The 13,286-nt window shown below is 37.1% G+C and overlaps 1 protein-coding gene across 5 annotated transcripts in view; it reads right to left on the bottom strand.

The window, feature by feature from the left end:
• Positions 1-8,830: 8,830 nt before the first annotated feature.
• The window catches only part of LOC101171576 (multiple epidermal growth factor-like domains protein 11), a 78,558-nt gene continuing 74,102 nt past the window's right edge, over positions 8,831-13,286 (bottom strand). For all 5 annotated transcript variants that reach the window (XM_020704030.2, XM_020704033.2, XM_020704029.2 and 2 more), the window contains 3 exons: positions 12,124-12,168; positions 10,857-11,063; positions 8,831-10,616 (listed from right to left, as the gene is read on the bottom strand). In XM_020704030.2, the coding sequence (XP_020559689.1) occupies positions 10,441-10,616; positions 10,857-11,063; positions 12,124-12,168 (428 nt within the window). In that variant the 3' untranslated portion in view covers positions 8,831-10,440. The remainder of the gene's footprint in view (positions 10,617-10,856; positions 11,064-12,123; positions 12,169-13,286) is intronic.

The following is a 13,286-nucleotide window of genomic DNA, read 5'->3' as shown; positions in this document are numbered from 1 at the left end:
ACTGTACAGCTGGATAGCTCCAATACTACTCTCCATCTTTGTTGCACCGGTAATCTTCTATTGGGGTTGTGAGGAGCTGTAAGCTGTAAGCAAGTGGGAGACAGTGTAAACAAAGGAATGATGGGAAATAAGGGAAGGCTTCCTCCATGCCTCCCACAAAAAAGAGGAAAATTTCTGATGAACTCCTGCTATTCTACAGAAACTGTGTCTAAAAAATAAAAATATATATATATTTGCCCAAAAACTCCATATTTACAATTTAAAGACCACTGGGAACACTTTTAAAATTGATCAATTGATGAAAGGTGTGGGACTTTAAAAATTCTGGCCTGAAATCAACCACTGTTATCTTCTGTTTGGTGTGTGTCCCTAAAATGTTTATTCCCATCAGCTTCCCCTTTTAATTTCTGTCTGGAGGCCTCACTGGTTCTAGGATCCAGGTCCAGTTTCCATCCATAAAGTATGAATGCATGTTAAGAATCTGGTGCATGGCTTTAATTGTGTGGAGTTGTTCTGCAAAAGCATGACTGCCGTGTTTGCAGACAGTTTAGAATGGCTTCAAATTAAACTGGTAGTGCTGACAGTTAGTCTCACTAACATTTACACTGCAACTTAGAAGTTAGTGCTTCTAAATTGAAAAATATGGTAAATAAAATTCAATAAATGTTTCAAAGCCCAACTTGCTTACAGATGGCAGAGACAGGTAGAATGTCCAATATTGCCATGTGCTAAGGTCTCACAGGGTTTGACATTTCTCCTTGTCAGTTTTAAATTTATGTTCCAATGTAACCCAGCCTAGATGGATGTATCAAAAATAACTTTCTTGCACCAGCTTGAAGGAAGTAGCAGAAAGCTGCCCTATACCGCCCCATGTGGTGGCTATTAAGGCACAAATTGTTCTCTTGATAATATTAGTTCATTTTCTATTTTTTTTTAATGAGGTCATTAGGCTGCCAGAGCCTATCCCGGCCACTTGTGGGTGAAGGCAGGGATAGGCTCTGGCAGGGTACACCTTGGACAGTTCACCAGTCTGTTGCAGTGTTGCAGAATCACACACCCATTCACACTCACACCAATTTAGAGTTGCCATTTGACCTATGAAGCATGTTTTTAGAGAACCCACACATGCTTGGGGAGAACATGCAAACTCCACACAGAAAGGTCCCCCATTGATGTTCTGGTTCAGGTCCCCCAGCTGGGCCTTAACCAAGGGCCTTCTTGGTGTGAGGCAAGACCACTAACCACTGTGCCACCGTGCAGCCCTTGTCTTTCATTCTGCAGTCTTGATATTAGTTGACATTAGTTGACATAATTGAATTTGAATAATTATTACATTGGGTTACAGGAAAAGCAATATCTAAAAGAAAACATGTTTACTGTCTTTTCAGAGGTGCAAAATGCTGGAAGCAGATGTGAAAGACCGGCCTAAATTTTAATCAAATGACAAGTTGCATCATATAGATAATCAAATATGGCTGGCTTGTGCAGGCAGGTTAGAATGGATTAAGTATAGTGTGTTATAAATAAAAGGATAAATAGAAAAGTATACAAGATGGTGGTAAAGTCCAAATAATCATAAAAACAAGTTAAATAGGATTAGGAATAACTACATCAGAGGAAGGGCTCTGATAGAGTCTTTCATAGATTAACAGCGGCTGGGATGGTTTGCACATTTTCAGAGGACTGATATTAAAATATTGATAAATGAATGACAAGGTTGGAGATCCAGAGAAAGACCAGAGACAAAATTCCCTGGTGTTGTGAATGGCTGAATGAGAGCTGTAGATTTCAAAAAGATGTAAATAACAGGGTGGGATGGAGGTAAATTATTCACTGTGGAGACCCCTGAAGGGAGCAGACTTACATAATAATACTATTCTTGTTGTTTCTATAAGATCATTGAGACAATTCAATTCAAGCACAGTAATGATAGTAAAAAGATAACTAAAAGAAAAACAAACATCGTTTCTTTAATAATTTAGTGTCCACATTTGAAAATAGTGCATTTCATTTAATAGGAAGTTCCTTAAGACAAATTTGGCCCAAGTCATACGAAATCCATTTGAATGATTCATGCTAAAATATTATAACGTTGTAGAATCCGCGGGGTCAGTGAACAGAGAAACACTCGACTGCCATCTAGTGGCCAGTTTATCAATCTTTAAGCATGTGTTTTCACAGCCTGCTGGGATGTCAGTGCAGAACAAAACCTGGCAATCCATCATCATTAGTAAAAGCGAAACTGTGAGAATCATTTCACTAAACATATTAAGTAATCGCATTTGTAAATGTGTTTTAGTTCCCTTTTCGAAATAAATGATAACAAATTGACATCAATTGAATAAAAAAAAAAAACCCAGACAACTTAATTATTTTGTTTCTACATGACTGTATATTTACATTTTTTTTGGTTGATTAAAAGAATTTGGATCTGTGTAGAATTTGTTAGGTAAAAGAACAACGATTTAACAGAATGGTCTCTAACCAGTCACCTATTATGTGTGTCATTACTATATATTTTCAGCCCCACAGTACAGACAGACAGGTATTAATCTGTTTTAATTAAATGTCTGTGAAAATACTAATTAAAACGTATTTTAGATACCACACTAAAGACAGTGGGGACAGTTCCTTATAAATTTTAGGTCTGGTGTCAGAGAAAATAATTCTTTGGGGAGTAGTTTGACTGATCTGCCTAATCCATTTAATTGTTGGTTGATCCTTGCTTTGTTAGGGACTTATTTTTATGCAGTCATCATTGTCATGGTACATTTTGATCGGGGGCTAAGCAGAGTTATAAACACTAAGGGAGTGAAAATCATTGGGCTGACTGGAATGAATACTGATTATGCATTAAGAAAAGGGAAGTGAAGATCCAGCACCGGTCTGCTGGAACGTCACAGTTCCTGTGGAAGGACGTGACACCAATGAAGATCTGCAGCTGAGTTCTGCTTTGGATTTAACCACAGCGGCGTGTGTTCAGAGGAAATAAAGCCAGTGTTAAAGTAAAACTACTTGTGGGAATGTACTTTCAGGATTCTCAATTTTTTACAATAAAACATTTGTCCTTTAAATTCTTAAAATTCCAGTGTACTTTAAGGTACCTAATGACTTTGGTTTAATGATACAGCTGCCAGATTAGGTGTAGCAGAGAGGATTATGTCCATGATCTAATTGAATTAAAAAAATATAAACAAATGATTTGGTTAATAAGGCTATAAGTCAAATGTATTTAAGTCAATCTTAAGCACACAAATATTTCTTGCTTGGGCTAGGATTAGATTTACATCTTGCTTTTATGTCCAACTGCCATCTTCATTTTGCTGCTTAAAACATTTACGCCTGTATAAATAGTAAAACATTGCATTAAGGCTTCTTCCAGAGAAGTCTACAAAAATGACCCAAATTCAAGTGGTTGAGTAAAAACTCTGTAGGGCCTCTGATTTGTAAAAAAATGTTTGAGTTCTTTGCTATACCAGAGATATACAACCTTCTAAAAAATATCTTAAAAACTTTATTTGTTTATCATTTCAAAAAATTAAAGTATTTTTTATGCAATCCAACACATCCTTACCACTAGCCCACAGCGCAGTTTTATAGAGATACAGATTTTGTTTTCCAGCAGGACCTGATACCTGCTTACACTGGGAAATGTACCCAAAGCTGGTTTAATGACCAAGGTGTGCTTGATTTACCAACAAACTCATCTATCCTGAGCCAGACAGAAAATCTATAGGAGGAAAATGAGAGACACCAGACCCAACAACGCAGATAACCTAAACGGCATGCAGCTGTCAAAGCAGTCTGGGCTTCCAGTGCACCTTTGCAGTGACACAATCTAATTGTCTTCATGTCAGAGTGCACTGATGCAAAATAAGGCCCAACTAAGCCTTGAGCGCGTAAATAACAGTTTTCAGTCACCTGACATTTTTTGATTAGCTTCATACAACGTTTATTATTTTTAGACAGTACATTTACATTTCACCTAAGCCAAAATTTCAGAATTTTCAAAAATATATTTAATGATTCTATGTTATATAAGTTTGCTTTTATGAATTGACTGACAAATACTACTACTTTTTTCCCTTTTTCTTTTCTTTTTTTTTTTTTTACAATTTCCTAACTTGTGTAAACCCATCTATAAAAATAAAATAAAATAAAACTACAAGGACTTCTAAAGTTGACAATGACAAAATTATTTTTGATTTTAAATTTAAAATGAGATGTTTTATTCACAGACATTTTGTTACCGCTCCCAGCATTAGATACACAATACAATGTTTTATTTTTTTTTACACATAGAAATAAATAGAATTTTGCCAAATTACTAAGACTTAGACAAACTATAACTGCTTTAAATGGTAATTAGACATTTAGATTTGTTAACAAGATAACTTTTTCTCACCCTTTTTTTATTAAGATGTTAAATAACAACTAAAAAGTTACCTTTCAACTTGGGAAGAAGAGATTTGAAAATTGACTGAGACAAAAAGGTGTTTTTTTTCCTGAGCAAAATTTACTTTCAGCGAATATAATCCAAGAAAACTGGATTAATTCAAGTCAATTTTTTTCCTTTGGAAACAACAAAGATATTCACCACATTCTGACAGAATAATCTGCCTGAAAACTTATGAATGTGCCTCCTTGCTCCACAAAGCACCTGGGCTTCTATCTCTTGTTAGGATTGTGCTATTGTTGACCTCATGTAAAGGACAAAGGAGAAAGAACTGATTTTCTTAAAAAAAAACATTTTTTTGCTAAATCAAACAGTGAACTAGTGTTTCTATTGAGTCGTGATTACTTTTGTCTGTTACTGGCTTATAGGACTCATTGTGACAGATGTTGACTGATGTCCATCTGCCACTAAGTATTTAGAAATCCTTACTGCTCAGATATCAATATTGCATAACTGCACATCTGACAGCCCACTACATTTAAATGAGGTACAGATTGCTCCAGAATGATGCAAGAAATCAAAACACAGTTTGAGTCACTGAACCAGCTTAAGAAGGTACAGTGGGGCAAAAAGTAATTTGTCAGTCACATATCCTGCAAGTTGTCATACTTAAAAAGATAAGAGAGTTCTTTGATCTTAATCATAAGTATCAATCAACTGTGAGAGACAGAATGTAATCCAGAAAAATAAGCGAAAATACTGTTTCCACTGACTTGAGAAGTTCTTCTGTCCGCCACTCATTACTTGTATTATTGTTACCTATTTAAACTGGCTATCTGCAAAACAGACGCCTGTTCACACCCTTAAAAAGTCAGACTGCAACCTCTCCACCATGACCAAGACCAAAGGGCGTTTAAAGGGAACCAGGGACAAGATTATTCACCTGGACAAGAATAGGATAAATCAATCTACAAAAAGCAAGCAGCTTGTTGGGAGCAATTAAAAAAAAAATGGAAGAAATAAAAGATTAGCAACAATAACCATCCACATGGAACTCAATGTTAGATCTCACCTGGTGGGGTACAAATGATCTTGAAGAATGTGGAAAAAAACAAGCCTAGAACTACATTCCTAGAAATACATTAGGGCAACTAGTCAATGACCTGTAGAGTGTTGGGACCACAGTATTCAATTCAATTTTATTTATATACCCAAATATTACAACATAGTTGTCTCAACAGGCTTCACTAATGGAAAAAAAATAAAGCCAATTATAAATACAAAAGCTGATTAGACTAAGCTAAACTTGGCATCCTTGCCCTTAAACCCTCCTTCTTGGTAAGAAAAAACTCCTTAACCCTTGTGCTATCCAATGACCCCACCCTTACATTGACGTGTTCTCCCTACCACGACAAAGGTGGATAAAGGTGGAAAGATTTCATGTAATCCATGGACAACAGTGAAGATAAATCATTGAAGAAAAAAGGTTCAGAGCACTGTCTTGCGGGTTCCAGATGACCCCACTCCCAATGTTAAAGTGCCAAGGATAGCACAAGGGTTACAAAACGGATTAATAAATGATCACGAATAGAGGAGAGAGGAGAGGAGAAGTAGCAAAGGTTACTATAGTAACACACAAAATTGTTGTGTTTTCAAATCCTGCAGTTCTCCAAAGGTCTCCTTCTTAACCCTTGTGCTATCTTAGATGACCCCACCCTTACATTGACGTGTTCTCCCTACCATGACAAAGGTGGATAAAGGTGGAAAGATTTCATGTAATCCATGGACACCAGTGAAGATCACAAATCATTGAAGAAAAAAGGTTCAGCGCACTGTCTAGTGGGTCTAGATGACCCAACTCCCAATGTTAAAGTGCCTAGGATAGCACAAGGGTTACACCAACACATGTCCAGGCCTGTCTGAAGTTCTCCAGACACCATCTGGATGATCAAGAGGAGGATTGGGAGGATGTCATGTGGTCAGCTGAGGCCAATGTTTGGAGGGAGAAGAATGAGGAGTTGCACCCTAGAATACCATACTATTGTGAAGCACGGAGGTGAAAACATCATGCCTTAGGAGTGCTTTTTTGCAAGGGGACAAGACGTAGGATCGGTATTAAGAAAAATACTATGGTAAGATTTTGGGCAAAGACCTCCTTTTGTCAGTAAGAGCATTGAGAGCTTTTAGCCACACAATGATCCCAAACAAATTGCATGGGCAAAAACTGAGGTATTGGAATGCATGTCAAGGTTCTGTAGTGGCAGTCTTTACAGTGAGTTGAAAGTCCATGTTGTCCAGGGCCAGCTGCAAAACATCAAAGCTCTAGAGAAAATCTGCATGGAAAAATGGACCAAAATAGCAACCACAGTGTATGTAGACTTGGTGAAAACCTACAGGAATCCTCTGTCATTGTCAATCAAGGTTACAATACAAATTATTGAGGTAACCTTTTGTATTTGACTAAATAATAATTTTAGATAAGTACATTGTTTAAAACTCATACACTGTGATTTCCTGAATTCTTTTTTACTTTCTGTCTCTCATAATTGAAGTGTACCAATGACCTAAAATGACATGCCTCTCATCCTTTTAACCCTTGTGCTATCTTAGATGACCCCATCCTTACATTGACGTGTTATTCCTACCATGACAAAGGTGGATAAAGGTGGAAAGATTTCATGTAATCCATGGACACCAGTGAGATTCACAAATCATTGAAGAAAAAAGGTTCAGCGCACTGTCTAGTGGGTCTAGATGACCCAACTCCCAACGTTAAAGTGCCTAGGATAGCACAAGGGTAACGCTGGACAACTTGCAGATTCTCTGACTTTTTTCAGCAGATTCATTCAAATCTCTTTTGTGTTCATAAATAATTAAAACGTTGACAAGAAACTCCCATAACTCCACATCACCTTTTTTTAACAACACTACGTCTGGATGATGTATCCTGCTTTTTTATTTTTATTAAATTTAGCTGAGTTAACATAAGCTCCTCCTCAGAAAAAAACAAGGATTGTCTGTGCTGCAAAGACAAAATTTATCAACCAATATTTTATTTGATCTTATCAATTTGCAAGCAAATTTATCACATTTACATTAAAAGTTAACATGCTTTTGAAATTGCCTTTTTATTTTGTAACCTAGATAATGTCAATTAAATTTTTAATGAATTCTTGTTACACTGGCCCTCTTTATTTTCAAATGAAAAGTTAGCAGTTTTCAATAGAAAAGCTGATTTTTTTATACAAATTTTTAATAAAATTTATCAAATTACAAAAAAATTGATTCACCTAAATAATAAATTATCACTTTTTTTCTTTCTTTTTTTTTCTCTAACTTGTCCTGTCCAACAGCTGGGCAGGCAGATGAGAGCTGAGGGCCTCTTGTGTTGGACATATTTTACTTTAACAATAGGGGTTATTAATCTTCAGACAAACCAAAGGTATGTCTGAATAAATCCCTTTTGTAATTGAGGCCAAACTTTATTAATTTCAACCATGTTTAAAAATCTTTGGTGTTGGACCGGACGGAAAAGGAAAGAAGGGAAGAAGAGAGAGGGATGTTAGAGAGGGGGGAGGGGAGGGGGGATAAGACAATGAAGCAGCATAAAGCAACAAGTTTACTGGTTGTTTATCATTACGGTAAGGTTCAAATGTAGTACAAAAAGGGCGGGGCCTGTCCAAAAAAAAAATTATCACTTTTTATGCAAAATGTTTCACTTTCATCACATTTATAAATTGATTTTATGAAACTTTGTCTCCTTAATTTCTAACTTTTGAAAATCTACTCACAAACTCCTTTTTTGAGGTAATATTACTAGGAAAAGCTGCCTCTGCAAAGAGTTTGAGACTGTTTACGATCAGCATTGCTGACTCTGTAACTTTGCTGGAAAAGTTTTCCTTCAGGAGGAATGCAATCACCTTTTCATCTCGTCTTGTTTCATTTTCCTTTATGGTTTATTTTTTGCCATCTTATAGCTCCAGTCATGTTCAGTTTTGGTCTCACTCAATCATTTGCACTGATGCAGTCACGGGGTATTCAGCTGCATCTTGAAAGGGTGTTTAAAGTTTCTTTATACTTATACAAGACAGTCCTTTGATTTAATAAACTAAAACATGAAATAAGGATTTAAAACTTAATCAACTTTCTTCTATTAGACTTGACGAGGGTCCTTTAAAGTGCAGAGCTCCAAACCACCACCTACCTTTCCCAAATGGTTAAGTCTGCCTCTGCTTGGAAAATCAGACGTTAACCAAGCCTCAAACATTTAATCTGGGAGAAAAACAGTGCTATGGTACCCATAAGTTTAAAAATATTGCACCAACCAGAATAAAAAAAGAACTTCATTGCTGCAAAATTCTTGTCTGGTGAAAACTTCACAGTACATCAGGTTAACTAATTTACCATCTAAGTTATTAACCTGACTGAGACATGTTTCTGACGCAGAATGGGGATTTAATTTGAAACAAACCGAGGTACTAAATCAACAACCAGCTTTGAGACGACAGGAACTAAGAGGACAAACAGTCACAAAAAGTCTGATAAACCGTCACTATACTGGTCAAAGATGGCAGAAGGAATTGATGGAACACTTTCTGTGCATCGATTGTCAACATGTTATTGCTTCGACAGAGTGTAAATTGGAATTCACATAATTAATGAACAAACGGATTTCACTAAGAATGAACAATATTTATCCTGATACAAAGATAATATTTGTAGAAATTGACTTTATACAAATGGTTGCTGTTGTAAATGCTGCACAGGGTGTTTTCGCATCCTTAGCTGGGCTGATGGAATATTTTGTTTTTTTCATCCACAAATCAACAGAGAACATTTTTTTGTGAGTTTAAAAAACAATGCACAGAACGAAAAACTCACAAGGAAATGAATTGTGTTTTATCTACAAAGGTGGCTTTCCTTATCTGTTCATGCTCATCTTTTTTTATTATATATCACACTGATAAAAAAAACATCTTCACTTAATATAAATTAACAAGCAAAGTAATTAGATTTATAAATACAAACCATAACAGTTCAAAGCTATAAATTATTCCCAACATCAATTATTAAAAAAGAACAAAAAAAAACCCAAAAAACAAGACAATTGCAAAAAGAAGGATTTCACAGATAAAACTACACAAGACTGGAGCACTTCATTATTGTTGTCAAAATATTCCAAACTTTAAGACGTACTCGATGTCTCTCAGTGTAACACAAGGACCGGGCCACAACCGGACACACATGGCCTCACTAACAATAAATCTTATCTTATATTAGTATAAACTGTACCATAATTACTGAACAGTGAATACAAACCCACTGCGTTCATTTTGTACTCATTCATGCGTCTTCTGACTACAGGTGCTCTCCTTTCACATTCAAAACAGATAATTCTCCACTTTTGCTCAAACGATCCTTCACTTCAGAGTAGTTTAGCAGTAACAGTTCATTTTCGAGGTACTGGGATCCGCATCTGCTGCAGAAGCTGTGTGTTACAAATCCTTGCAAACACAGTCAAGGCTGTAATCATCTTCTTCCTGTGGGGGCAATCACTGTTAAAGAGATATTATAAACACTTGGCTGCTCTTAAATATGATATCTATATCATGGCATGAAAATGAGTAAGGGAACAGCTCTCATCCTGCAAATAAACTGTCCACTCAATTCATGTAAGGCTGCCTTCAGCAGTGTTTGGAACAATCCTGTTCCACCTCGACAGGTCCATAAACAGACCAGGCAGCAGTCAGAGCGATCTCTTTAAAATACAGAATTAAATGGGTGAATGGTCGCTGGGGTGTAGGACACTCGCTCATCCTTCACCTCCTTCTTGAAAAAGCAAATTAAGAATAAAGTTTCATTCAGTTTTGAAAGAATAGAGTGAGTGAGAAAGTGCCTAAGAGACCAGGATCCAGAAGAGCAGAAGCTGTTTTTCAGTCTGAGCTTCTTATCAAACACACACAGAAACAACGGGAAGGCTGTTTGCTGAAAGCTGATTTCCCAGCTGCCTGCACACTGTCGGGGTCAGGTGGAGGATATGCACTCTAGAGCAGGGAGCTGGGATCTTCTGGAGATGGAGGGGCTGTCTGTGTCGGACTGTGGCGCATGGGGAGAATGTCGTAATGGCTGGGAATGTGGCTGCTGCACGGAAGGTCATAGGGACTCTGGGAGAAGCCGGTGGCCATTCCGTTGGGTCCCTGCAGAATGCTTACAGTTGGCTCTGTGATGGTTTGGGTGGAAAGAACAGAGAGAAAACTGGTAAATATGTTTGTGAGACTGAAAAGGAACATATGGGATTAGGACAAACTAAAAGAAGATGGACTTTCTATAGTGCGGCAGATCACATTTTCACTTCTCAAGAATGACAAACCCTTTCGGTTGCACAGCATGGAACAGTATGAGTGGAGCGTAAGCTGCAGAGCCCTGCCGACTCAACACACCAGAGCAATAAAGCACTCACCAACTTCATAGACGTTCCTGCTCACAGTGCCCAGGAGGGTGGCGGTGCCGCCAAAGGGCACTTCTCTGTGGGAGGGGGATTTCATGTCCACGTAACTGCTCTCGGTGTGCTTGCAGGGCAGCCCTGGTGGGTCCCTAATGGTGGCGTAAGGATTATCGCTGTTCAGGGAGCAGGAACTGTTGCTACACATGGAACTCTTGACGTAATCTGTAAAAGTCACAAAACAAGGACAAATTCACTCACATCCTATGTCTGAATTCCCTCACCACTCCATAACTAAAAACCTGTATGATGCACAACTATTTAGTGTCCTGAATTTTAAAAGCAATTTGAACATCAGGCTCAGTACCTTTTTTATTAAATAGCAAATATTGCATCACCAGTTTCAAGGAGTGAAAAAATCTCATAAATTAGAGCACATTATTTGACTATTTCCACTGTGATATTATGATGAAAACATTAATGTTTTATTAAAAAAAAATTTAAACACATTTATACACAACGCAATGCATTGTGGTCTATATTCGCCATGCACACTGGAGACTTCTAGGAAAATTCTAGGGCAATGGATTTTGGAATAAAAGATTCAGACAGCTCTACAATAAGCCCAACGCTCTATATAGTGCACTAAGTAGTGAGTAGTGAAGGAGTTCAAACACAACTCTAGTCTTCAACTCCTATAAATGTTGAAATGATGGATTCCTATCAAAGCCAGTTTTATTCTAGAAGAACATTCACAACAATGTACGTTGACACAGTGCTATGTCAAACAAAAGCACGTTGACAAGTAACTAATGGTGGTGCAGTAATCAAAGTACAAAGGGGAAAGAGGGGAAAGCTCATCTCATCCATAACAGTCTCATCAGTGTGATAAGCGGCCTCATTAGAGACCACAGCTCAGCTGTTGTCACACTCCTGGGTCCCTTACATTCACCACTGACTGCAAAGTGTGGTAGACAAAGTGACGTATCAGGCACTGAGCCATAAAAAGCAATTAGTGTTAGATGAAAATCTCTGCCCACCGTGATATTGTCCAAAGTGTAGAGAGTTTTCACATAATTCACAGAGACTGTACAGATGGAAGAATTTGGGTCAGTGAAAGGCCACAGTTAGCGGGGGGAAACCCCAAATGGGAAATTTGCTTCATGGGTTGTTCAGCATGAAAGGATTTGGTAATTATAGTGTCAGTGTAGCAGAACGGGATTCCACATGCAGGGTAGGTCTGATAATACATAAAAACAAACTGTTTCTATGGATAATTAGTTACCTTTTCGTGAGCTTCTTTGAGTCTGTATTTCACCCTGTTGAACCTCTGGGAAAATGCAAGAGGACACAGTCATCACATGTTGCCGCCTGCACCTTTTGCTGTGTTTGTCTAATTTCAGGCCAGTCTTGAACCATTTAAACCTACATAGACACTTAACACAAGGACAAATAGGCAATTTGCAATATGCAGGTTGCCACAGACACACTTAATGTCAGAATTATAAGCCCCAAATCAAACGAAAGCTGTAGATCTGACTTGAAACTGACTCAAAGCAGTATTTGTAAATTATGTGATTTAGAATAACAAAAGAAAATGTCTTTATAGATCATAAATGTTTTTGATAAAGTATGTTTTATGCCTTTTGTCTCACTAGAAGACTAATCTTAAAGCATGTGATGTCATAACCTTATTTATCTGTCATTATTGCACAGATTCAGGGGCACCTGCCTCTTCAGCAAAAGCCACCCCCCCCACTTGCTCCCCAATTTTTGAGTCAATATTAGTATCATTTTTGACAAAGACTAATTACTAATTACTAAAAGCTTCGTTAAGCATTGCAAAATAGCAAAAGCAATATTTTAAATGAAATCTTGAGCCCCTCAAGTTCCAATTTGTTTTAAAAGATTTTCAAACAGTTTTTTTCCACTTGCTACACTCCCAAAGTCTTCTGTCCCTCTCCTGCCCCTCCATATAAAATTATCTAGCACCGCAACTGCACAGATCTAAACATTGATTCCAAAATCTGAAGCTAAAACTATCCTCAAAGCAATATGCTTTAGCTTAGTGTTTCATTGCAGGCACCCTGTTTTTAATTATTACAGTTTTTTCCTGCATTTTCTAAAGCAGCTGAACTGTAGGCATGTGCTCAAACCTGCTTGAAATTATTGTTTTAATAAAGAACTGATGCAATATTTTCCTGAGTCTGGGAAATGATTCAGCTATGTCTGGGCTTAGCATAATGATATTGGATGCATAAAAAGTTATGTAATGTGCTTCTTGTTTTGAGAAGTAATATTTAGGAAAACTCTAATAAAGAACTTTAACCATGCTTCATAAAAGCTTTCATTGTCATTATTGTCAGTTTTATGCCTATAGTTTTCAGAAAGAAAACATTCTCTCTTAATACATTTTAAATGTTTAAATGTACATTTTAAAATCATTTG

Source organism: Oryzias latipes, chromosome 6 (assembly GCF_002234675.1).
Source record: "Oryzias latipes chromosome 6, ASM223467v1".
NCBI classification, from domain to species: domain Eukaryota; kingdom Metazoa; phylum Chordata; class Actinopteri; order Beloniformes; family Adrianichthyidae; genus Oryzias; species Oryzias latipes.
Note: the sequence above shows the minus strand (reverse complement) of the source record. Positions and strands in the feature narration are given on the sequence as shown.